Source organism: Muntiacus reevesi, chromosome 2, assembly GCF_963930625.1.
Source record: "Muntiacus reevesi chromosome 2, mMunRee1.1, whole genome shotgun sequence".
Taxonomy (NCBI): Eukaryota; Metazoa; Chordata; class Mammalia; order Artiodactyla; family Cervidae; genus Muntiacus; species Muntiacus reevesi.
Window position 1 is genome coordinate 203,094,803 of NC_089250.1, and position 26,468 is coordinate 203,121,270.

At 51.7% G+C, this 26,468-nt stretch overlaps 1 protein-coding gene and 1 pseudogene across 1 annotated transcript; both read left to right on the top strand.

The window, feature by feature from the left end:
* Positions 1-967: 967 nt before the first annotated feature.
* Positions 968-25,468, top strand: KDM8 (lysine demethylase 8). The gene is made up of 8 exons (XM_065924533.1): positions 968-1,107; positions 13,136-13,631; positions 14,838-15,004; positions 16,033-16,165; positions 18,073-18,117; positions 21,365-21,514; positions 22,352-22,444; positions 22,519-25,468. Exons 2-8 carry the CDS (start codon positions 13,164-13,166, stop codon positions 22,681-22,683), a joined length of 1,221 nt encoding a protein of 406 aa, XP_065780605.1. The 5' UTR covers positions 968-1,107; positions 13,136-13,163; the 3' UTR covers positions 22,684-25,468.
* LOC136161941 (U2 spliceosomal RNA) lies at positions 9,786-9,882 on the top strand (annotated as a pseudogene).
* Positions 25,469-26,468: the final 1,000 nt, after the last annotated feature.

Sequence of the window (26,468 nt, forward strand, 5' to 3'; positions counted from 1 at the left end):
GGTGATGCCCACACCACCCAACATCAAGGCAGCAGTGGCAGAAGTGAAGGCTCTGACTCCCTGCCTGCCACTCCATACTGACACCCTGGTCCTCCTCACTTCCACAGGCCGTGGATGTAGCATTTGGGGATGAACTTTGAAAAGTCGGCATCTCATGAGACGAGTGCTCGGGCCTGGTGCACTGGGAGGACCCAGAGGAGTCGGGTGGAGAGGGAGGTGGGAGGGGGGATCGGGATGGGGAATACGTGTAACTCAATGGCTGATTCGTGTCAATGTATGACAAAACCCACTGAAATGTTGTGAAGTAATTGGCCTCCAACTAATAAAATTAAATTAAAAAAATAAATAAATAAATAAATAAAAGAAAAGTCGGCATCTGCAACTTCCCTAAAGGACAAATATTTGGCCACTTTATTTCACTGAGCCTTGATTCTGTTGTTATTAACTTGTGCCCGACTCTTTGCAAGCCCACGGACTGCAGCACACCAGGCTTCCCCGTCCTTCACCATCTCCCAGAGCTTGCTCAAACTCATGTCCATCCAATCAGTGATGCCATACAACCATCTCGTCCTCTGTCATTCCATTTTCCTCCTGCCTTCAATCTTTCCCAGCATCAGGAATCATCTAATGAATTGGCTCTTCGCATCAGCTGGCCAAAGTACTGGAGCTTCAGCTTCAGGATCAATCCTTCTAATGAATATTGAGGATTGATTTCCTTTAGGATGGACTGGTTTACCTTGATTCATCTCTCTGTAAAAAAAAAAAAAGGACTGACTGATAAAATGTGGGTGAGAAACTGCTTTGTATACGAAGTTACCATTACAGAGGTAATAGCGGGTGTCCCCACGCCACAGAGGAGAAACCAAGGGAAATGCCCAACAACCCTAGGACGTAGCTCCACCCTCCCGCCTTTAAAATCGGGCGGGGCGGGGCCACGGCATCGATCACTCGGCGCTTCGCTAGGCATGCCTTGGTGGGCAATCGAGCTGCGAATGATCGATATCCCGGCAAGCCTCTGACTACTCGGAGAGAGCCGGAGCGTTCGGTTCTCAACGGACAAGTCGTCGCCGCACTCCGGCGACTCGACACCGTCCATATCTGAGCCAGGTAAGTGAGCAACTCGAGAGGAGTGAGCAGCTCTGGCTCCTTAGAAGCGGAGGGCGCCGGACTCAGGGGGAGGACTGCGCAGGCGTCGCATGTGGAGGCAAAGCGTGCAGGGACCGTCTCGCGCGTGCGCTTTGGAAAGCCCGGGGGCAGCCCTTCAAAGCCGCGAAACTCAGCGGGCCCTTGGAAAGGGGAAAACCGGGGCGGCGCATGCGCTCTGAGAACGCAGTTTAGCCGGTCGACTCCCCAGAGCTGCCGGGGAGAGGGCCTAGGTCCCGCGCGTGCGTAGTGCGTTCCTTATGACAGATTGCTTTTTGCGCTTGCGTGCGACCAGGCTGTTGTGCGCTTGCGCGGTTTTTGGCCTCTAATTGGTTGGTAGCTCAGCGGGTGAAGAATCCGTCTACAATGCGGGAGAGACGCCGGTTCGATTCCTAGGTCGGGAAGATCCCCTGGAGAAGGGATAGGCTACCCACTCCAGTATTCTTGGGCTTCCCTGGTGGCTCAGCTGGTAAAGAATCCGCCAGCAATGCGGGAGATCTGGGTTTGATCCCTGGGTTGGGAAGATCCGTTGGAGGGGACGGGAAAGGCGCCCCCGACTCCAGTATTCTGGCCTGGAGAATTCTCTACAGTCCATGGGGTCGGTCGCAAAGAGTCGGACTCGACTGAGCAACTTTCACTGATGCGACTCGAAGGCCCCTGCGCTTCGCAGTGTTGGTACCCGCAAGTGCATGCCACCCATCTCTGCCTGGCCAGTTACCTTTTGTTGTCGGTCTGGAACTGGAAGACTGAGCAGGCTTGAACCATCGGGCCTCGAATGCAAACCGAGGGAAATAAAGTCCCGGGAGAGGCGCTGGGAAGGGAAGAGGTGTGAAACCTCCCAGTGGAGGCATGGTGGGGATAGATAGAGCCGGTCAAGCCCACCCGTCCTGGAGGACCCGATGGGGCCTGTGCATGTGGCCGCCTGGAGGAAGGGGATGTCTGACTCCATAGGGGTTAACTGAGCATGGGTGTTGCGTTATGCGCCCTCGGAATCCAGCAAAGATAAGTCGCTGTGCTTAGCAGGGTTAGAGCAAGTCAGGGCCGGTGTTGGGATCACACCAGCGGGCTCCAGCCCAAGACTTTCTGCACTTTACAGAACCGAGCAGCCTGTTCCCAGAAAGCTAGATTGAAGATGATGTATTCCGAGAAGCACTTCAGAGCCTTAAAGATGATTTAAGAGAATTCTGGGATGACTGCAGTGGCTTCCTAGAAGGCTTTGTTTTAGAACTGACAGGAACCCAGTTGGGCTGTTGTCTGTCTAACAGCCAACCAGACGCCACCTTCCAATGATGTACTCCATCTGGATGTGAATTCATGAAGGTCAGGACCTGAGTTAGGCAGTTCGCTGTGTACAGCCTGTACTTGGCTCCTTGGTGTTTTACGTGACCAGCAAGAAGCTGTTTTGAAGTTCAGATTAGAGTGGTCTGTACAGCCAGACCAAAGTCAGTGTGAGAGGCTAGCTCATGCAGTCTTTATCTGACAACCCCCCCACCCCTGCAATGAACCACCCCCACCTTTTCAATATTTTTTCATATGCCAGCAAACAGACCTTTCTCTAAGAAGCCAAGACAGTCCACTGAGAAGAGCAGTGCTGTGCAGCTGGTACCTACCTTCCCATGAAAGCTGTCTTACGTGGAGAGGCCAATATAGGCAGGTGGTGCTCTGGGAGGTCAGTTTACAACGCTAGGACACAGGAATATTCTCTGGATGGTTCGTTCATTTAATACAACCTTTTATAAAAGGCAGTTCACCTCTACCCTCACCCCTTTCAAAAAACAGCCATCTGTAATCAACAAGACATCTTTTAAGGCCGATAACCAGTTAATCCCAGGAAGACTGACTTTAAAGTGAGTTTACAAGGCCACTCGGGGTTTTTCATATGGCAGCATTCAGAAAACTTAAGATCATGGCATCTGGTCCCATCACTTTATGGGAAACAGATGGGGAAACAGTGGAAACAGTGACAGACTTTATTTTGGGGGGTTCCAAAATCACTGCCGATGGTGACTGCAGCCATGAAGTTAAAAGACGCTTACTCCTTGGAAGGAAAGTTATGACCAACCTAGACAGCATATTAAAAAGCAGAGACATTACTTTGCCAACAAAAGTCTGTCTAGTCAAGGCTATGGTTTTTCCAGTGGTCATGTATGGATGTGAGAATTGGACTATAGAGAAAGCTGAGTGCCGAAGAATTGATGCTTTTGAACTGTGGTGTTGGAGAAGACTCTTGAGAATCCCTGGACTGCAAGGAGATCCAGCCAGTCCATCCTAAAGGAGATCAGTCCTGGGTGTTCATTGGAACGACTGATGCTGAAGTTGAAACTCCAATACTTTAGCCACCTGATGTGAAGAACTGACTCATTTGTAAAGATCTTGATGCTAGGAAAGATTGAAAGCAGGAGGAGAAGGGGACGGCAGAGAATGAGCTGGTTGGATGGCATCACCGACTCAGTGGACTTTAGTTTGGGTAAATTCCAGGAGTTGATGATGGACAGGGAGGCCTGGCGTGCTGCAGTCCATGGGGTCGCAAAGAGTTAGACACGACTAAACAACTGAACTGAACTGAACTGATGATTTGGGGGACTGTGGGTCTCAATTTGCCTGGAATAATACCAGTTTATGACTTGTCCCTGAAAGCTACTTCCAGTATTCAGTACTTCCAGTATTCGACTTGTGTAAGATGAAATTCCTACATGCAGAAATGACAGTCCCAAGCAGTGAAGAACAGAGAAAATGATGAGAATAAACAATTTTGAAAGAGAAAGATAAATTATATTTTACCAAGCTTAGGCTTATATATATAGCATCCTGCTTCCCAGGTGATGAATCCACCTGCCAGTGCAGGAGACATGGGAGCCTCGGGTTCAATCCCTGGATCGGAAAGATCCCCTGGAGTAGGAAATGGCAACCCACTCCAGTGTTCTTGCCTGGGAAATTCCACGGCCAGAGGAGCCTGGTAGGCTATAGTCCATGAGGTCCCAAAAGAGTTGAACATGACTGAGCAACTCAGCACTGCCCAGCATCCTGATTTGTATGGTAAATTCTGTGGTTAACCAATCTATAGCTGATTACCAGAAGGCTGTTCGTGCAACTTGCTTATCCCTTTTATGTGGAGCTGTTGGTCAGGTGTGGGGGGTGGGTAGGTGGGCAGTGTAAAGGCCAGTCCACCGTCCCACTCTGAAAGATTGTTCATACAATTTACCCTGATTCCCTCCTCTGAAAGGCCCATGCATTTACTACAACCTTTTATTAAAAAGGAAATTCAGTGAGGAACTCTGGGAAGCAAATCAGCAAAGCCAGGCCATGAGGCTATTCAGGCTGATACCTTTTTCCAGAAAATTGCTTGATAACGATTGTCAAGAAACCTTTCTGTCAGACCGATGGGGAATGCTGGAAGCCTGATTTGTAATTCCTGGACGTGAGACCTGGATGGGGGCTTCCCAGTGGTGCTACTGGTAAAGAAACTGCCTGCCAGTGCAGGAGATGTAAGAGAGGCATGTATGATCCCTGGGTTGGGAAGATCCCCTGGAGGAGGGCATGGCAGCCCACTCCAGTACTCTTGCCTGGAGAATCCCATGGACAGAGGAGCCTGGCGGGCGACAGTCCATAGGGTTGCAAAGAGTCAGACACGACTGAAGCGACTTAGCACACATACACCATTGTGAAACCATTGAAAAAAGCAGTGTCATGCAGCCTATTCTTGACCTTCACTGAAAAGCTGCATCAACTGGTCATGTGAAAGCTGCTGCTTACAGCTTCGTAAGGCCAGCTCCTCTGGATGACTGTTTGATACAGCCAGGGAGAGGCCTTTCTCCTCTAAGGCCATTTCAGATGACTAACAGGCATCACAGAAGATAGGTTTGTAAAGCTAAGACAAAGTCCAGGCCTCCCCTGGCCCTCTCACAAGAGCCCAATTTGTAAAGAAGCCAGGTTTTAAAGCAGGTCATGAGACCACTTTGGAAGACTTTTATATAATAGGATGTGACTCCTCCCCTGAAGTCTGTTTGAAGTGGCAACTATTTAAAAAACCAAATCAGGAGAGGTTCTGGGAGGCCTGTGGAACCAAGTCTGTATAAGACTACTCCCAGGAGGTGCTAGTGGTAAAGAACCTGCCTGCCAATGCAGGAGATGGAAGAGACGGGAGTTCACTCCCCGGGTTGGGAAGATCCCCTGGAGGAGGGCATGCCAACCCACTCCAGTGTTTTTGCCTGGAGAATCCCATGGACAAGGGAGCCTGGCGGGCTATGGCCCGTGGGGTCGCAAAGAGTCGGACAGGATTGAAGGACTTAACACACACGCACGCACGCGCACAGATGGTGGCCAGCATGGTGCCTCCCTGTGGCTCCCACGTGGTGCCCTCGTAAGGCTCTCTGGGAGGCTGGCGTTTAAGGTCAGTCATGAGACCTACAGGGCCATTTCAGTAACTCACACAGAGGCAACCTGTAAAATTACTTTGAAAACAAACACAGCTATCCTGAAGCTCCCACCTCTGAAAGGCTGAGTCGTGCAGTGTCAGCATAAGATTTTGAAGGCCTGTTGTAAGACATTTGCTGAGGAACTCTGGATTCAAAGTAAACAGCTCCGGCTACTTAATGTGGCCAAGAGGAGGCTGTTTTGTACAGCCATCTTGAGGCCCTCCCTCTCAGAAGACTGGTCCTCGTGGCCATCCATCTGAGGCTCTCCCGCGACCAGCTGGCAAAGCAGCCATTCAGCCACCTTTCATTTGTATTTATGATAACCAAATACAAGACCACCTTGGGAAGCCATTTTGCAAAGCAGCACGCGAGGCCACCTTAAAGTCTGGTTTTGTCAGGCCTTAGTGAGCTCTGAGAGGTCACCTGGGGAGGCCGGTCTACAAAGGTTAAAATTCTACATCCTGGGGAACTAGTTTATAGGTCATTTGAAACCCTCTGGGAGGCTATTTAATAAGGCCACAAGAGACCAATTTACAGAGCTGGTATATACATAGGCCCAGTAGAAGCCGTTTTTCCATTAAGGCAAATAAGTGGTCTTCTGGGAGACCTTTTTATAGGCCTTTGTGAGAAGCCAGAATATGAGGCCTCTGAGGTCTTTCCACACCCAAGATGAGATTTTTCAAATATGACCTAGGGAGCTCAAACTAGTGCTCTGTGACAGCCTAGAGGGGTGGGCTGGGGTGGGAGGTGAGGGAGGGGGCTTCAAGAGGGAGGGGACGTATATACACCTGTGGCTGATTCATGTTGGCAGTGAAAGGCGCTCAGTCCTGTCCGACTCTTTGCGACCCCATGGACTATACAGTCCATGGAATTCTCCAGGCCAGAATACTGGAGTGGGTAACCTATCCATTCTCCAGGGGATCTTCCCGAGCCAGGAATCGAACCAGGGTCTCCTGCATAGCAGGTGGATTCTTTACCAACTGAGCTATCAGAGAAGCCCCACTGTATGGCAGAAACTAACACAATATTGTAAAGCAATTATCCTTCAATTAAAGGCAAATAAAATTTTTTTTAAATGGAAAGCAGAAAAGAAAGAAGAAAATTAAAATCACTCATGGTTTTACCACTTGAAAAAAAAAATTGCTTTATAAGACTTATGTGAGACACTCAGGGAGATGAGCCCTGAGGCCACCCAGTTGGTGGGTCCACGTGCTCTTCTGCGTGTGGGTGGTGGATAAGACCACCAGCTCTGGAAGGCTGCACTGTGAAATTCTTCTAAGATTGCTATTAACGAGGCCAGCACAAGGTGTTTAAGAATCTTCTAGGAGCAGGAGATAGGAATCATCCCGGCAGGCTTGGGCCAGGCCACCCAGGCTGTCTGAGTCCCGCCACACAGTAAGCCAGCTGGGAAGGATAACCACTGTGAACCAAGGCCTGAGCTGGGACCCAGAACTCCAAAAGCTGGCACAGTCCTCATGCCTGAACACAAAGAGTGTTCTGGGTATGCACTGCCACTTGCTATAAAGTTTTGGACAAACTGCTTATTTTCTCAAATCTCACTTCACTCACCTGTAAAACCTCACATTGTAGAGTTGCGAGGGATATGTTAGATAGTGTACACAAAGCAGGCAGCATTGGAGATTCCCTGGCGATCCAAGGGCTCGGACTCGGCGCTTTCACTGCAGGAGTGCAAGTTCAGTCTTTGCTGGGGAGCTAAGATCTGCAAGTTGTGTGACGAGGCCCAAAAGACAGACAAACCTTGGAGTCTTGACATGGCACAGAGGAAAAGGGCATGGAGGTTGACCAGAAGTTTTAAGTCCTGTCTCTGTGCCCTTGATTGACTGTGGTGTTTTGGTCAACTCACTTCATTTTTCCTCCTGGACTTTAGTTTCCTCATCAGCAAAATAGGAGGGTGGGGTTTCAGGGGAAATGACCACATACATCCCTGTTCACTTCCCAACATTGTGAGGAACAAAATTAGACAGGGATGCTAGGGAAACCATAATAGACTGCTCTTACTTTTTAACAGGACCAGGATGAGGTCCCTCAAAAACAGTAACAAGTGGGAAAGGTTTGCCCTTCTCTTACAGGAAGTGATAGGATTTGATCATAATGATTCCTTAGAGCTTTCTTCAGAGTTAACCTAGGGAATTCCCCGGTGGCCCAGTGGTTAGGACTTCATGCTTCCATCACAGGGACCATGGGTTCAATCCCTGGTCTGGGAACTAAGATCCCACATGCTGCATGATGCAGCCAAAAAGAAAAGTAGAATTAACCCAGATATCTGGCTTCACCATGTGTTGGCTCGTGGTCTTGTGGCTCTGTTCCCTCATCTATAAGATCATGGATTGGGGGACTAGACTGAGGTTTTGGGTTTTTTTAAAATATTTGATTTATTTATGTTGGCTGTGCTAGCTTGTCATTGCTGCGTGCAGGCTTTCCCTAGTTGCAGAGAGCGGGAGTTACTCTCTCGAGTTAATCCCAAGCAGTGCTTGGGCTTCTCATTCAGGTGGCATCTCTTGTTGCAGAGTGTGGTTTCTAGAGCACAGGTTCATAGTTGTGATGCCCAGGCTTAGTTGCCCCGAGGGGTGGGGGATCTTCACGGACCAGGGATCGAACTGGTGTGCCCTGTACTGGCAGTTGGATTCTTAACCACTGGACCACCAGGGAAGTCCTGCCTGAGTTTGACATTTCTGCTCCACCTCTTAAACTAGCTGAATTGCTTGGGGAAATCATTTAACTTCTCTGCTTTAGCTTCTTTATCTGTAAGATGGAGGTAATAATACTTTTCTCAGAGTTTCTATAAGAACTGAGTATATATAAGGTACTTGGAGCATTCCTGGCTTACAGTAAACACTTCATGTACATTATCAGCTTTGTAGGGTCATCATTCGGGGGAGGGAATGAGGCAATTCATGTAATACTCTTACGGATTCTGCCTGCTGAATACCAAATGTTCCTGAGCTGGTGGGGAGTGAGCTGGAATGGGGCCCAGGAATAGGAATGACTTGCCTAATGCACCTTCAGGGGCCATATCTCTAGCATCCTTCACACAACTTTGCTTCTCTGTCTACTGCTGACCTCTTCACACACAATAGGGCCGAAGGGAGCCATGTTTGTCCTCGTGTTCTCTCTGAGTTATAGATAGAGTCCCAAGGTGTCCAGGAAGTCTTGTAGAAGTGTTTATTTTCTGTTGTTCAGTCACTAACTCGTGTCTGACTCTGCGACCCCGTGGACTGCAGCACGCCAGGCCGCCCTGTCCCTCACTATCTCCCGGCGTTTGCCCCAAGTTCATGTCCATTGAGTTGGTGATGCCATCCAACCATCTCATCCTCTCCCGCTGTCTTCTCCTTTTGCCTTATTATATATTACTGTGTGACAAAGCACCATAAATTTAGTGGCTTAAAACAACACACGTTTCATATCTCGGTTTCTGCAGGTTGGGAGTCTGGGCCTGGGCCAGCTGTTTTTTTCTGCATCAGGATCTCTCACAAGGCTCCAATTATGGTGTCAGCGCTGAACTCTTATCTGAAGGTTCAACTGAGCAAAGATCTAAGCACCTGTATGCATGCATGCTCAGTCACTCGGTCGTGTCCAACTCTGTGACCTAATGGACGGTAGCCCGCCAGGCTCCTCTGTCCATGGAATTCTCCAGTCCAGAATACTGGAGTGGCTTACCATTTCCTACTCCACTAAGCACCTGTGGTTGTTAGGAAAATTCAGTCCCTGGGGGGCTGCTGGATCCAGGAGGCCCCTCAGTTCCTAGTTTGTTCTTGTTCTAGGCCACACTCCGTTCTTTGCCATGTGGGCCCCTGCGGCAGGGCCACTTGCTCATCAGTGCATGCAAACCAAGAAGGCAGTAGAGAGAGTCTGCCAGCAAAATGGACATTCCAGTCTTGTGGAACCTGATCCCAGAAGTGACATCTCGTCTCTTAGGCCAAAAAGTAAATAGTTGCACGTGGCTCAGATGGTAAGGAATCTGCCTGCAATGCAGGAGACCTGGGTTCCATCCCTGGTTTGGGAAGATCAGATCCCCTGGGGAAGGGAACAGCTATCCACTCCAGTATTCTTCTTGGAGAATTCTAGGGACAGAGGAGCCTGGCAAGCCACAGTCCATGGGGTCGCAAAAAGTCAGACATGACTGAGAGATCAACACACTTAACACACACCAAACCTTCACAGCTGTTGGTTGGAGGCATGTATTAATAGTTTTCTATTGTTGATGTAATCGCTTCTCGGCCTTTTGGCTAAGATCAAGTGTAATATCTATTGTTGATATAACTAATTACCACAAACTTGATGACTTAAAACAACGAGAATTTATTAGCTTACAGTTCTGTAGGCCAAAAGTGCAACATGGAATCAAATCAAGGTCTCAGGAGGGCTTCATCCTCTTCTAAAGGCTCTAGGGAAGAATCTGTTTCCTTGCCTTTTCCACCTTCTAGAGACTGCCACATTCCCTGCCTTGGGACTCCCTTCCTCTATCTTCGAAGGAACCCTGCATTTGTCTGACAGTTCTGTAATCACATTTCCCTCTGACCCTTACTTTAGCCAGGAATGATCGTGTCAAGGACTTGAGTGTTAGGTTGGGCCCAGCCAGATAACCCAGGATAATCCCTTATTCTTAGTCACATCTGCAAAGTCCCTTTTGCCATGTTAGGTAACATCCTCACAGGTTCTGGGGTTTAGGATGTGGACATCTTTGGGGGACATTATTCTGCCTACCACTCAAATTACAGGTCCTGCCCATACTCAAGAGAAGGGGGATTAGATGAGAGTGTTCATAATAGCAAGCAAGGATCACTGGGCTCTCTTCTGCCAGAGGGTGACTGGCTTTCTTCCCTCACAAGAAATGAAGCATCTGATGGTGCTTTATCACAAGCAAGTCTTCATTCTTGCCTTCGCCATCTACCAGTGACTCCTGAGTATGAAGGGTTCTTTCATTATGAACCTCAGAAACCAACCCTGGCTGACATAAGCAAGAGGAAATTTCTTGGAAGGCTGTTGGAGCCCATGGAATAGACGAAAAGCTGGAGAACTGGACTTGGAAAAGACAAGAACTAAAATGGTTCTGCATCCGAGGACTTGTAGACCATGATTGTGAGACCCTAGCAAGAACAGTCTGGTCCAGAAGCTGCCACTAGTGAAATGTCAGCTGTCTCTGGTCTAGTTGATCTACTTAAAGTTTACTTTCAAAAGAGGCAACTCATTGACTAGCTTGGGTCACATACCCACCCCTTGGCAACATCCCACCACACTGAACTCAGGGGGCATGATGGAATTTCTCAGAAGGAAATGGAGATGTGCTGTTAAGAAAGAAAAAAGATCTCAAGCCACCAAAACTCAACAAATGCCCCCTGTGTCCTCTGCCTCTCTTTCCTCGACACCAGAAGGAAGTTACTGATCAGTCAGGGCAGAATAACTGTTATAGCAAGCATCATCAAAACGGTAGTGGCTAAACGCATGTTTATTTTTTGCTCACGAAGCATTCCGGCATGGATATTCCTGGTTAGGGGACTGTCTTGTGGCTCCGCCATCCCCTGGGGCCTCAGAGTCCTTCCCTTCCGGGCAGTGGGTAGGGGTAGTGTGGAGGGTCATATAGCAAGTGTTCATGGACCATGCCTGGACCCATCCGTGCCCCGTCCCATGCATTAGCTGGGACATTGTGTCAAGCTCACATCTAACTGGAAGTGAGACAGAGAAATGGGGTCGAACTGTGTGACCGGGAAGAAGATGGAACAGACTGTGGTGAACTTTAAGCCAGAGTTTATTTTTGTAAATAAAGTTTCATTGGGACACACCACACCCATTTGTTTACATGCGGTATAAAGCCGCATTCATGCTAGTGACAGCGCAGCAGCAGCAGCGGCTGTATGGCCTGCAAAGCCTAAAGTATTTGATATCTGGCCCTTCACAGATAAAGTTTGTTGACCCCCAGCATACAGCAGTCTCTGCAAAAGCATGATGGTCCCTGTTTCTTAGTATCAGATGAGATAGGGGATATGACAACTGTTAGTATAACACCTACAACCTGTGTGCATGCTCAGTCGCCTCCAACTCTTTGCAACCCCATGGACTATAGCCTGCCAGGCTCTTCTGTCCATGGGATTTCCCAGGCAAGAAGAGTGGAGTGGGGTGCCATTTCCTTCTCCAGGAGACCTTCTCAGCCAGGGAAGGAACTGGCATCCCTTGTGTCTCCCCCATTGGCAGGCAGATTCTTTACCACTGAGCCACCTGGGAAGCCATCACGTACAACATAGTGAAAGTGAAGTCGCTCAGTCGTGTCCGACTCTTTGCGACCCCATGGACTGTAGCCCACCAGGCTCCTCAGTCCATTGAATTTTCCAGGCAGGAGTACTGGAGTGGGTTGCCATTTCCTTCTCCAGGGGATCTTCCCAACCCAAGAATCGAATCCGGGTCTCCCACATTGCAGGCAGACGCTTTACTGTCTGAGCCACCAGTAGTGCAAATAAAGAACCATAAGTTGTGAGCAGTAGACTATCCACTTATTAGTAATTATTCCTAGAGACTGGCCTGCCATCTGTATATAATGTCCAGGCTAAAATTACTAGGCATCAACTGTGATAAACTTTTTTGTATAGGATTTATGTATTTCCAGGTTTCCTCCTGAGACGGTTAAGGTATCACTCCTTCAGTAGTCTGAATTGAGTGCCTACTATGAGCCTGACTGCAAGAAACTCAAGGGCCATTCAAACCCAAAACACTGTCAATGAATCTTGGCTGGCTTCACATAGGGGATCATTTAAGATGAGCTTTAAAGGTTGGATAGGAGTTTGCCAGAGAGGAGGGCTGTTAGAGGCATTCCGTACAAGGACAGTACATGTTCCTCTCTGAACAAACATGGGTCCAGTGACCACTGCGTGCCTACTATTAGACCAGGCCCTGAAGATACAGTGGTGACCCCAGACAGATGGGGACCCTGCCCTCACAGAAAGAGACCACTGCTGAAGAATCAGTGCAGATAAGATATACATTACACGGAACAAGTAGGAAAGCCTTGGGAACCTGTAGGGGACCAGGTCTGTGCATGGTCTCTAGATCTCTTTATCTAGGAAAATTCTTCATATATATATTGGGTTGGCCAAAAAGTTCATTTGGGTTTTTGAAAAATCTCAGTGGTTGACATTCTGGCCACTGGATGTCATCACAGACCTAGCGTTCTTCCCTCCAGCCTTATTTTATGAAAATATAGAACCATGGGTTTGTAGGCATAGAACATGATGTTTTGCTGTAACTTATTTTTCCCCGTGTGTGCATGCTAAATCGTTTCAGTCATGTCTGGCTCTTTGCAACCCTGCAACCCTGCCAGGTTCCTCTGTCCATGGGGTTCTCTGGGGAAGATCACTGGAGTGGGTTGCCATGCCCTCCTCCAGGGGATCTTCTCAACCCAGGGATCAAACCCGTGTCTCTGATGACTCCTGCATTGGTGAGTGGGTTCTTTACCACTAGCGCCACCTGGGAAACATAAACCATGTTATATACCTTGTTATAAACCTTGTTTATATTTGTTTGTTCATATATATATATATATATATATATTATTATTTTCCCTCTAGCACCCATCAGACTGAGCTGCCTGACCCAATGGCAGGGCCCAGTGCGCTCTGGGAGGCCCTCCAGGCCCTCCTGCCCCACACGAAAGAGGAGCTGAAGCTGGAGCTGGGAGAGAAGGTGGAGGGCAGTGTGGTGATGCTGCTGCAGGAAGCCGCCGAGCTCTTCCACGGGGGCCAGCGGCGCGAGTGTCTGCAGACCTGCGAGGTGCTCCTGGACTACTCCTGGGAGAAGCTGAACACGGGGCCCTGGCAGCATGTGGACAAGGACTGGCGGCGGGTGTACGCCTTCGGCTGCCTCCTGAAAGCCGTGTGTCTGTGCGAGCCGCCTGGGGACGCTGCCTCTGTGGCCGCCGCCCTGAAAGCCTGTGACATGGGTCTGCTGATGGGGGCGGCCATCCTCGGGGACATCCTACTCAAAGTTGCCGCCGTCCTCCAGAAGCACCTGCTGTCCGGAAAGAGGCCTGCCCCCAGCCCGAGCCAGGAGCTGCCCAGCATAAAGGTATGGGGGTGCGGGGCAGCCAGTGACCATACCCAACAAAATCTATCAGCCCCATTTTCCTGGAAGTCAGGGGTCAGCTCTCCCCTGGGGTGAAGCCCCCTGGTGTGCTGACCTCTGTTGAAAAATGGCATCTGTATCAATTTGGAAACAGAGCAGCCTCTTTCCTCAATTTTTTTTCTTTCCGCTTGTGCAAAAGCCGTGCCCCTTGGGGAGAGTGGGAGGGTGGGAGCTTTGTGGTTCCTGAGAAAAAGGACTCAGAGGGTTGGTGTGGCCGAGCCCTATATCCAACAGGAGCCTGTCTCTTTCACCTTCTTCCTGGCCCCTTGGTGGAAGAAGTGTCACCCACTTTTCTGGCCGCCTCTGCCTCTGTGTGGCTGAGTTTGGATGAGATGCTACAACTCGTGTGACTGCCTGGTCCTGCCCTTTAGATCCTTGCCTGTGTCCTCCTGGGCTTCCCTGCTGACTCAGTGGTAAAGAATCCGCCTGCAGTGTGGGAGACCTGGGTTCGATCCCTGGGTTGGGAAGATCCCCTGGAGAAGGGAATGGCAACCCATTCCAGTATTCTTGCCTGGAGAATTTCATGGACAGAGGAGCCTGGTGGGCTTTAGTCCCATGGGGTTGCAGAGTCAGACATGACTGAGTGACTAACACTTCACTGGTATTTAAGGCACACGCCAGAGAATACCCCACAGATCCTCAGGGTGGTGGCCAATCGCTCAGTCATGTCCAACTCTTTTCAACCCCATGGACTGTAGCACGCCAGGCTTCCCTGTCCTTCACCATCTCCCAGAGTTTGCTCAAACTCATGTCCATTGAGTCGGTGATACCATCAAACCATCTCATCCTCTGTCACCCCCTTCTCCTCCTGCCTTCAATCTTTCCCAGCATCAGAGTCTTTTCCAATGAGTCAGCTCTTCCCATCAGGTGGCCAGAGTATTGTAGCTTCAGCTTCAGCATCAGTCCTTCCAATGAATATTGGACAGCAAGGGTTGATGTCCTTTAGGATTGACTGGTTTGATCTCCTTGTGATCCAAGGGAACTCTTGGGAGTCTTCTCCAGCACCACAGTAATACTGATAATAAAGGTTAATTGTTGCTATTGTGACTAAGCACATCTCCATTCTCCTAGCATGGATGCAAATTCCTGGTGAAATACCTCGAATTCTGACCTTTCTGTGGTTGTCACCATCTTGCTTTTTCTGGACAGAAAGCGAGGGATGACCATGTGCCGATTCCAGATGTGACGACAGAAAGAACAGTGCCCCGGCTTCACTGTCCATCCCTCCAGTATTTCAAGAAGCATTTTTTGGTTCCAGGGAGGCCTGTGATTTTGGAAGGCGTGGCCAACCACTGGCCGTGCATGAAGAAGTGGAGGTAGGTGTCTGCCGAGGGCTGTAGGGTTCCTCTTCCAAATTTAGTGTCCCAAAGATGCCCCAATTCCTCCTCCCATGACCCCCCAAGAGAATACAGCCTCATAGACACTTAACTGCCAGTTAAGTGGGATGGACTGCTGAGGGATTAAACATACATTAAAGGCACAGCCCTCTGAAGCAGTGCCAGAGGTTATAAGGTCCTTACCGGTTGCAGTCTGCTTGCCCTAAGCAGTTTTTCATGAGTGCATCCTGGCAGTCCAGTGTTAAGTCTGTCATGCCATTTTGCAGGATCTCAGGAATTCTGTGGGCTTTCTCAGGGGTCCCTGAGGCTTGAGAGTAGAAATAAGAACCCAAGACAGCCCCACCCCCTCTCCACGGGCTCCTGGGTTTGCTGTCTCCTCTTGGCTGTTTTGAGTCCCTCCCCAGGTTCATGGTGGAGGCGTCAGATCAGGCAGCTGGATGGTGGCCTTGAAATGAGGAGGTGTGTCTCAGGCAGGTGACAGAGCCAGCCTGAGTCTTGGCGGTGGCTTTGTGGGAGTAATTGTTTTCCCTGACATGGGATGGGCACTGTCGTCACCTGCGTTTTACAGACGAGGAACAAGGGCTCAGAGAGGTGAAGAAACTTGCCATGGGTCCCCTGGTGGGTGACAGGCAGGGCTAGACGTGGCACCCCACCAGAGCTGAGGACTCACCAGGCACCTCACCAGCCTGTACTGTCCGCCTCTGGCCCAAATAAGGTCTCTCTGCTTGTGACAAGGCATGCGAAAGAGAAGTTGGGAGGCTCTAGGCCAGCTGGAAAATAGAGCTGCCCAGCAAGAACCAGATTCATCGGTTTTATCTGCAAACAGCTGCCCGGTGCCAGGTGGGCAAGTGACCTCACCTCTTTGCACCTGCATCTCCTTTGCAGTGAAGTGGGGTCACCCTCCACCTCGTGAGCTTTTGTGCCAATGAAAGGAGCCCAGTGTGAAGCAGGGCGCCCAGCCAGTCTTAGGATAACAATAGCAATGCTAACCCCTGTCTTCTGAATAGTCTGGAGTACATCCAGGAAGTTGCTGGCTGCCGCACCGTCCCCGTGGAGGTCGGGTCCAGGTACACGGACGAGGAGTGGTCCCAGACGCTCATGACGGTCAGCGAGTTCATCAACAAGTACGTCAGGAATGAGGTGTGTTGTTCGACTCCAGCCCCCTAATGCTCCAGAGGGAGGGAACGCATTGCATGTGTGGGCAGAATAACTTCCTTATGTCACCAGGGGAGGTTTTGGAGGAGTCAAGAAATCATACCTGAAGGGCCTGTGGTCAGTAGACTGGCCAGTGCAAGGAAGGCAGGATGTGTGGGTCCCATTTCAGGTCCTTTTGTTTTTTGAAGGGTCTTATTTATTTTTGGGTTACAATTCAGTGCTTTTTGGTATATTTACAAGATGGTGCAACCATCACCGATTTGTAATTCCAGAACATTCTCATCACCCTAAAGAAACCCTATACTCATGAGAAGTCACTTCCTGTATCTCCTCCCCACCTATCCCCACGCAGCCATGAATCTGCTTTCTGCTTCTGTGGATTTGCCAATTCTGGGTGTTTCACAGAGTTGGAATCATACAATACGTGGCCAGTGTCTGGCTTCCTCCATTTAGCATGTTTTCAAGGATCATTTCTGTCATAGCACGTACCTTTTTATGGCCAGATACTATCCCTTTGATGGATAGACCACATCTTGTTTATCCACTCCTCAGTGGATCCCATTTGGGTTGTGTCCACTTTTAGTATGAAAAATGCTGTGAACATTCACATGCACGTTTTTGTGTGGACATGCGATTCCACTTCTCCTAGGTATATATGAGGAGTGGAATTGCTGGGTCAGGTGGCCACACTGTGGGTAACCTTTTGAGGAACTGCCAGATTGTCTTCCAAAGCCCAACTGCACCATTTTTTCGTTTCTTAGCAGTGAGGGCCTGGGGTGTCTTCCTCTTCCTGATACCTGTTGGCCGCTCTGGCCGCTGTTGGGGTCAGTGGCGCCTGGCGTTGCATCTACCTCGCCCCCATCTGACCCTTGTAGACGCCCTGAGGCGTCTTCAGAGAATCCCTGAGCATCCAGGAGCCCAGTTTGAAAAGCCCTGATCTTTTCTTTCATCTGCTTGGCAGAATTTTTCACAAAATGATCATCTCCTGTGCAGGCAGAGATGTGGGAAAGTGGGTGCTCCCATTAACGGCTGGCGAGGGTATAAATGATGTAGTGTTTGGGAAAACAACCTGGCAGAAGCTATTGAGATTTAAAATGTGTGTACTCCTTGACTGCACTGTTCTACTTTCGGAGGCATGTAAACAGAAGGACCAGAGCATTCGGCTGTTTGGGCTTCCCAGGTGGTGCTAGTGGTAAAGAACCGCCTGCCAATGCAGGAGACATAAGAGACACGGGTTGGGAAGATCCCCTGGAGAAGGGCATGGCACCCCATTCCAGTATTCTTGCCTTGAGAATCCCATGGACAGAGGCGCCTGGCAGGCTACAGCCCATGGTGTCGCAAAGAGTCGGACACAACTGAAGCGACTTAGCATGCACGCACACATGCATTCAACTGTTTACTGAAACACCATGGTAGAACCACATGAATGTCTACCAGCTGGGGGGATGGTTGAATGGATAATGATGCATCCTGTCTATATAACATGCATCCATCAGAAGAATGAGTCACATATGCATGTATCCACTTGATGTATCATTAAATTGAAAAGCAGACTTCAAAGTAATGCATATTGTATGATTCCATTTTTATTTTTAAAAAAATCCTCATGTGTGCGCAGCCCCTTCACATTTCATGGAAAGTGAGCCCCGGGGTTCTGGGTGACTTACTCAGGTCCACCTCAGTAGCACAGGCAGTACCAGATCCTGAGTGCCCCCATCAGCCCATTCCTGCTGGCTGGCGAGTGATGACATTGGCCCCAGGGTCAGAGGGGGGGCCAAGCAGGATGGAGAGGAGGGCCCTTGGGTGGTTGCTGAACTGGCTACTCCAGGGACCTCTCTGTCACAACTAACGGGCCTTTCTGTGTCCCCTCTGGTTTTTCTCCCGTGGAGCAGCCAAAGGACGTCGGGTACCTTGCTCAGCACCAGCTCTTTGACCAGGTAAGTCAGACCACGGCCCTCCATCCTTCACCCTCTCACCTTCTCCCACCTCCCTTCTGGGGCACTGGCCCCAGGGGGCAGGAAAGGGGTAGTAACCTCAGTTGCTTCCTCCTGGTTCTGCCCCCTGCTCTGAACAGGGAGGCACGCTCACCTGGCGCCCTTCTCACCAGGAGGCAGCAGGGGGCAGGCCAGGCCCTGGGACTGGGCTGAGGGATGAGGAGGCCAGCTCCGGATGGCCCCCAGGGGATGGAGTCAGAAGCCCAAGTGTGGTCAGAACTGGTTCTGGGAGCCAGGTGAGAGTGGCAGGCTCCAACCTGACCCAGAACAGGTGAGTTCCTCTGACCTTGACCCCTAGCCCCAGCCGGGACTCTGCCAGCCTCTGGGAGCTGCAGGTCCAAAGTTACAGGGGGGAGGCAGCAATGGGGCCAGGTGAGCTATGGTCTCCTGCCCAGGCCTCCCCGTCTGAGAACTCATGGGTCCTTTCCCCATTCTCTTTTGCTAAATGAGGAAAAGAGGGATTTGGGTTGATCAGGCCTGTGCTGTGTGATCTCAGGAGACTGGCCTGTCCCATCCCCTGGTCTCAGTCGTACCAGGGCTCAGCCTCCAGGGCCCCTGGAAGCCACGGTGAGCTTGGCTCCCTGTCCTGGAGCGGCTAATTGCCATCTGACTAGAACACGAGGAAGCACACTGAGGGGAAGGCAAAGAACATGATTATTTTTAAGATGGACAAAGGCTTTGAAGCCGTTTTTGTCTCAGGCCCCCCCAGAGGAGGGTTTTCTCCTCTGTTGTTCCCACGGGGACAGTCTGAGCAGCCAGAGCCCCGGGGCCGCCCTGCACTGGCTGGCTTCTGCATGGCTTCTGGGCCTTCTCCACCAAGCTTGAGGTCTCCCACCCTAAACCTCTTACTGACTTTCCTCCCAGTGACCCTGTGTTTCAGAATATTTTGTGCTATGCCTGCCTTCAAGTCTCAGCCCCACCTGGGACAGTTTCTCCTCTTAGGATCTCTGAATCCTTGGCCCCTGCCTCTGATGATATCATCTGGCCAACCGGTCACCTCTCAGGAATCCTGATGATGTCATCAGGGACCAGTCAGCTTCCCTGCATCCCACAGGGCCGGGATCGGGTGTTATTCCAGCCAGAAACCGTGTGGTGTGACAGTAAGCCTGGCGGGGGAGAAGCAGGTGGTTCCCAGAGGTCTTGGGGATCCTGCATGTAGCTTGAGGACCCCCGACCCACAGGACAAGGCACCTCAGGTCATGAACTTCTCCGTCAGCCCAAAGCAGTGGACACAGCCGCTTTTTTATGTGCAAAACAGCCCAAGCTCCCCGCAGGGAGAGCATTCCAGCCACCCCTAGTGATGTGTGCACTAAAGGAATGGCCAGTCCGCCTGCAAGTGTCCCTTCCGACCTAGAGAGCTCACTCTGAAGATACCTGATTAAACTAGCAGAGTGGGTCCCCTTTGCAACACTTTGGAAACCAAACTTGATTCTATGTTTAATTTCCCAGAGTCCCTGAGCCCTTGCCAGCATGGCAGGCAGTCTTGGGGGTTGGGGCTCAGCAGGGCTACAGTAGACTGGCCTCGTTTGGAAAGAACCAGAGTCTCAGAGGAAACCAGTCACACCGGCTGAAACCACTTCCTGACCAGACCTGTAGAAGGCAGCTCCGGCCCCTCCCTCTGGGCGCTGGATTCCTCACCAGCGCTGGGCGTGGACCCCCAGCTGCATTTAGTCTGGTCGGAAAGTAGGGTGAGTGTGGGGGATAGGAAGACATGAGGGGGGTACACGAGGGTACTTGCTGTTTTAAAGTACAGACAGCCCCCAAATTATGATCGTTCAACTTTATGGTCATACCAAAGTAATAGGCATTCAGTAGAATAATTTGGATTTTGAATTATACTCTTTTCCTGGACTTAGTGGTATGTTTACCATACTGTGTGATGCTGGGCTGGGTCTCCCAGTCCCTGACGCAGTCCATCACATGGTCACATGGGTAAGCAATGGATACACTTCCAGCCACTCTGGACCCGTATAACATTCTGGTTTTCACTTTCAGTACACTATCCAATAAATTGGGTGATGTCAGTCAACACTCCATTATATAATAGACTTTGTGTTTGATGATTTTGCTCAGCTGTAGGCTAATGAAAGTATTCTGAGCATGTTTAAGCCAGGCTAGGCTCAGCTATGATATTCTGTAGGTTGCGTTTTCAGCTTTTGATATTTTCAAACTACCATGGGCTTCTTGGGACGCAACCCCACCATAAGCCGAGGAAGAATCTTATCTCATTAGAGATGTTCACTGATGATGCTGGGGCAGGTGAGCCCACCCACCTCCTCATGCAGCCTTGTCTGCCTGCCCCCCTCCTCCCCCGGAGTCCCAACTTCACTCCTCCTGGAAGACACCCCCACCCCAGGACACCTCCACACAAAGGCACAGCACAAGCTCACTTCCAACTGGGTCAAAGTCTGCACGGCTTTAAGACTTCCACTGATGATCACTTGATGCCACCAGTAGCCTGGCATGGGGCTGCCCACTTTACCACATCCTCACCACCACTGGGTGTTATCACTTTTTCAGTCTTTGCTAATTTGATTAGTAGGAAATGATGACAGTATTTAATTTGAATTCCTTTGCTGATGGAACTGAAAACCTTTTTATGTATGATCTGATTTTTGTTCTTTGCTTATTTGTGTAACTTTACATATTGGGATCCTTATTATTTTATATGAACGCTCTACATTAACCTTCATTTACCACGGTCCAGATGTTTTCCATTTTATTGGAATTCATTTATTTTATATTAATATACTTACTTTCATTTACCTTAAATGTACTGATTGTGATTGCTTTACCATCAGTAAATTTTGGAAAAACCTTCCTCTCCAGAGATTTGATAAATAAATACTCAGCCCCATCTCTTTTTCTTTGACTTTCTAAAATGCTGTGATAACTTTAGAAAATGGCAAGCTGGTTTATTTTTAAGACAAAGTAGTGGTGTCAGGTTTTTTAAAAAAAGGAAATAAAATGCCTGTGACATGGAAAGAAATCTGAAAATAAAATTATAACCCTTCCCTAGTAATTATATATTTACTTTTTAAAATTGATTTTTAAATTCCTATGCAGTAAACTGTGGCCAGTATCATATTACACAAGAAGACAGTATTGGCCTTCTGCTTAAGAGTCGGTTGACATCTAGGCTGCTGAGTTGCAAAGGCCTGGCCTTAACCCGCCTCATCTGCTCTGTCAGATCCCGGAGCTGAAGCAGGACATCAGCATCCCCGATTACTGCTGCTTAGGCGACGGGGAGGAAGAGGAGATCACCATCAATGCCTGGTTCGGTCCACAAGGCACCGTCTCCCCGCTCCACCAGGATCCCCAGCAGAACTTCCTAGTCCAGGTTGGAGCCGCTCAGAATCTCGGCCTTCCCCATCCTCCTGGCCCAGCCACACATCTTCCACATTTAAATACCAAGGAGATGAACCGCAGACAGGGGCATGGACCAAAGTGAAAACAGACAGGGTACCGGGCCTCAGGGTGGGGAGGGGCTGCTTTCACACTCTGGGATTGTCTGGGATCCCACCGGACGCCTCACGCAGGCAGAGCAGGGCCGGGGTGCCATCTCAGCATGGGGCACGTGCCCACACGGCTGCCCCCTCTGCTGTCCATCAGAGCCAGGCTGGCTTCTCCTGCCAGAACCCTCTCCAAATACAGGGAAGCTGCTCAGCCAGTGGGTGGTTTTCCCAGGACGCAGACAGGGAAGCCTGTGTGTGTTATAAGGGGTGTGGGACGAGGCGGGGACATCTGCTATAAAACCTTCCGTCATAGGCAGAGAGGTTTGACAAGCCAGAATGTTCTTCCAGCCCAGGGCCCATTCCCCGGGACGCGGCGGAGAGGCTGGGAGCCAGGCCACCTGGTGTGAACACAGCTGTCACCTCTCAGCTTTGTGAACGTGGGACACTCGGCCTCTCTGTGCCTCCATTTCCTCACGTGTAAAATGGGGGCGGGGGGCATGATAAACCACCTCGGAGGGTCACAGCGAGGATTAGCTAACACACATTAAGCACTTAACCAGCGGTGGCCACAGCCAAGTGCCTACTGATTGTTCGGGACAGTAGCGAAGGCACTCCTGACCTAACACGTGTGCTGGGTGTGGGGCAGACTGGGCGGGGAGGCAAGGAGGGCGTGCGCAGGGACAGCAGGGTGCCTGCTCATGGAGGGGGTCTCTTCCCTGCAGGTGATGGGCAGGAAGTACATCCGGCTGTACTCCCCGCAGGAGTCGGAGGCACTGTACCCCCATGACACACACCTTCTTCACAACACGAGCCAGGTGGGCCTGGGGGACCCGGGGGGACCCCCTCCCTGTCTCTTGAGACCAGACGGGTGACCCCCTCGCTCTCGCAGGTGGATGTGGAGAACCCCGACCTGGAGAAGTTCCCCAGGTTTGCCGAGGCCCCCTTCCTGTCCTGCGTCCTGTCCCCGGGCGAGGTCCTCTTCATCCCGGTGAAGCACTGGCATTACGTGCGGGCCCTGGACCTGAGCTTTTCCGTCAGCTTCTGGTGGTCGTAGCCGAGAGCCGGGGGCCGGGCACGCAGAACGCATGCGTGGTCACACGCATCCTTCACACTGTGCCCGGCCCAGGGCCCAGCCGCCTGAGGAAACCTTCGTCAGAGACACGCAGGCCCAGGGGTGGCCCGGCCGCTGTGGGAGGCAGGCGGGACCCCGGAAGGACAGTCCAGGTCCACAGCCCGCATGGAAGCGCCTGGGCTCCGAGCTGGCTGCCTGGATTCAGGCCCGGCCCCGCTGCTGAACGGCAGTGTGGTTTGGAGCAGGCAGCTCTGCTGTGCGCGTCTCCATCTGGCAAACAGGGTGGCGCTGGTCCTCCCCAGAGGGCTCCAGGGATGGGGCACGGGCGGAGCTGTGCTGCAGACCTCAGCAGCTGTCACCAGGCTTCATCATTAGTTCGGTTGTTAACACCGTTCTGTGCTGACTGGTCCGTCAGGACAGCCGCAACCTGCGGGCTCTGGAGTGCGGTGGCCCTGGCCTGGTTACAGGGGCGGGGATCCTCAGTGTCTTGCTCAGCTCAGGCCTTTGCTGGGCGGTGGGAAGTCTGGGGTGGTTTCTGTCTCTGTTACCGAAGTGTAACCTGCCTTCAGAGAAGTGCTCACCCCCGCTCGCTTGGTGGATTTTCCACTCCACACCCTCCCACCAACCAGTTTCCAGTCAAGAAACAGAACGTCTGGTAGGCCACCCTCCTGCCCCTTGCTGTCTCCATTACCCAGGGGTCACTACTCTCCAAAGAGGGTTTTAGGTCAGGAGAGACCCAGGCTTCAGACTTTACATAAACACATTTGTTTCGGTTGTATAAAACATGGTTGGTTTTGAGTTTTGACCAAGTGAGGATGCCGGGGGCGGGGGTATCACAGACCTGCAAGAGGAAGCCCAGGGCCAGACCTCCACCCACCAGGCCGCCTTCCCTCCCCCGCAACGCATGTCTGTTGGTCTGGCCTTAGTTTCCATCCCTCCTCTCTTGCAGGTGGGTAGCTTTCTCCCCTGGGGGAGATGGCCCCAGCAGGTCAACTTCAGATCTCTATACCTCGACCCAGCTCAGAAACCCCAGGGAGGGTTCTGACCGGTGGGCCTGGGACCTGGGCCCACCCAGGGGCAACGCCAGGATGCCGGGGTAGCCGCTCTGATTGGTGAGACCTGTCTCACAAGCCTCCTCCCTCAACCCACCTCCAGTTACTGGGAGAAGAGGGGATAGAAAGCATTGATGGGCAGCCAAACTAGCTCTTAATGTCCTCTGTAATAGGGCCAAGCAATTTGAACCTCATCATGTAGGTATGGATGTGAGAGTTGGACGATGAAGAAAGCTGAGTGCCAAACAATCGATGCTTTTGAATTGTGGTGTTGGAGAAGACTCTTGAGAGTCCCTTGAACTGCAAGAAGATCCAATCAGTCCATCCTAAAGGAGATCAGTCCTGGGTGTTAATTGGAAGGACTGATGTTGAAGCTTAAACTCCAATACTTTGGCCACCTGATGTGAAGAGTTGACTCGTTGGAAAAGACCCTGATGCTGGAAGAGATTGGGGGCAGGAGGATAAGGGGACGACAGAGGATGAGATGGTTGGATGGCATCACTGACTCGGTGGACATGGATTTGGGTAAACTCTGGGAGTTGGTGATGGACAGGGAGGCCTGGTGTACTGTGATTCATGGGGTCGCAGAGTCAGACGTGACTGAACTGAACTGAACTGAACTGAACTGATGTAGGTCTTGGGGCTTCAGAGTTTTGAGTGGAGAGACCTTAAGAATAGGCCTTAGAGGAAGCTGCCTCTTGGCCGGGAGGAGGGGCTGATTCTGTGAGTGAGCGCAGGCCAGGGCCTGGCCTGATGGATGGGGAAATAAGAGCCATTTAGAAAGGAGCCGAGGGCTCTGAGCAGGTGCTCATGAGGTCGTTTATTCCCCTACCCGGCAATATCAATAGTTATTTACCTGATTTTTCATATGAAGAATTTATAGTAAATAACACCGCTGAAGGTAGTGAGGCATAAAATAGGAAAGCCACCATGTCTGCAGGCTCACTACCAGTGAGGAGCGTGGTCGCCAGGCCGCAGACGAGCTGTTGCTCCGGAGCTGCCCGTGGAGCCCTCACCCCTCGCCAGCTCCAGCTCCCACAGCGGCCCAGTCCTGCTCTGAGCCGCGGATGACGGACGAGAAGCGGGTCATCTGTGTTCCGGTTCTGAAGTTAGGGACTAGAGGAAATGTTCTTTAGAACATATTGAGGGCTGGCCACCTGAGCAGATGTCCCTTGTCAGATGGGGACGTCACAGTAGACATCTGAGTAGAAGCCTGATGGACCTGGAATCCGGAACTGACAGTGAGAGCTGAGGAAGGCGCGTCCCGCAGCAGGTGTAGGAGCCCTGAGGCAGGAACGCCTTGGCCTCGGGAGCAAGGAAGAGGCCCGCGCCACGCTGGCGAGGGCGTGTGGCGTCAGCAGGGCCTGGACTGTCCCAGGGCAGGAGGGACGAGGTCTGCTGGAGCTGCCGTGTGACAAGGGCCAGAAGGGGGAGGTTCGAGCCCCGATGAGCAGTGAGTGTCCCTGGTCCAGTGACCCCTGGGGTGACACGGTCAGTGCACCAGCGGGAGCGCCAGGCAGGGGAGGACAGGCTGTGCTGGAGGGCGGGCAGAACGGATCACACGGGCCCTGAGTGCCTGTGGATTGGGGGTCGGGGTCCCCGGGAAGTTCACGCTGGTGACCACGCAGGGGAGATGGCAGCAGGGTGGCACCCAGCAGCAGGTGCTCAGCGCTTCCTCTGCACGGGCCTGGCACGACCCTGCCTCCTCGACCGCCCAGCCCCCTGCTCGGACAGGCAGCAGGCCGAGGGGCGCTGCTCTGCTCCGGGCCCCCGGCCTCCTGGCCCCTTGCCTAGCACAGCGCCCTGGAGGACCCCCCTCTCCCCAGGGGGCCGCCTTGGAGGGTGCAGCGGCTGGGGCGTCCTGCATCTCGAGGGCGCGGCAGAGGAGGAGCGGAGCAGCGGGAGCCACTGTTTGGTGCCACCGTGGCCAGGGAGGGGGTCTCACCAGCCGGAGCACCCGAGCGCAGGAGTGTCTCTTCTGGGGTAGCCCTCCTGACTTGCTCTGCTCTCAGCGAGCTTCCTCAGAGCCGTGAGAGAAATCCCTCTTCTGGGGAGGCTGATGGGCATGGTTCCTGTGGTGTGCCTGGCACACACCCCAACCACCCCCCCCACACTAGTCGGGGCTCCTACAGGGCTTCACGAAGGCTTGCATTTGCTCTCAGAAGGCTGGGCCAAGTTCCAGGACCTGGGTCACGCTCCACACCCGTCAACGGAGGTGAAGTCGGGCAGAATGTCCCTGCCTGCACGGGTGGAGAACCCACCCTTTCAGTGCCCACAGCTCATTCCCTCTCTGCCCCTAACATCGTATTCAATTTGCCAAAACGACTTCTTCCTCACTCGGCCATGTGGCTCAGGAGGGCTCCTTCCTGTGACTGAGGGGAGACCTAGGTCGCCAGTGCCCCCTGGACTCTCCCACCCCACTTCCACAAGTATGCAGACTGGATGTTTGCTGGGATGAGGGAGCCACTAAGCGAGACCTGCTCTCTTCCTCCTGATGGTGGGGACTGGGTGAGCAGGTCCGGGAAGCACGGCAGCCATTTTGCTACCATGAAGAAAGAGGCTGTACTTGCTGGAAGACCATGTTTTACCCCCAGCACGAGGTCAACGCCCGTGACAACAGGGTGGGGACAGAAATGCAGACGCGTGGAACCATCACTGGAACCACTACCTCAAGCCTCTTGAAGGACCCCCCTCTGACCTTCCATGCTGAAGCCA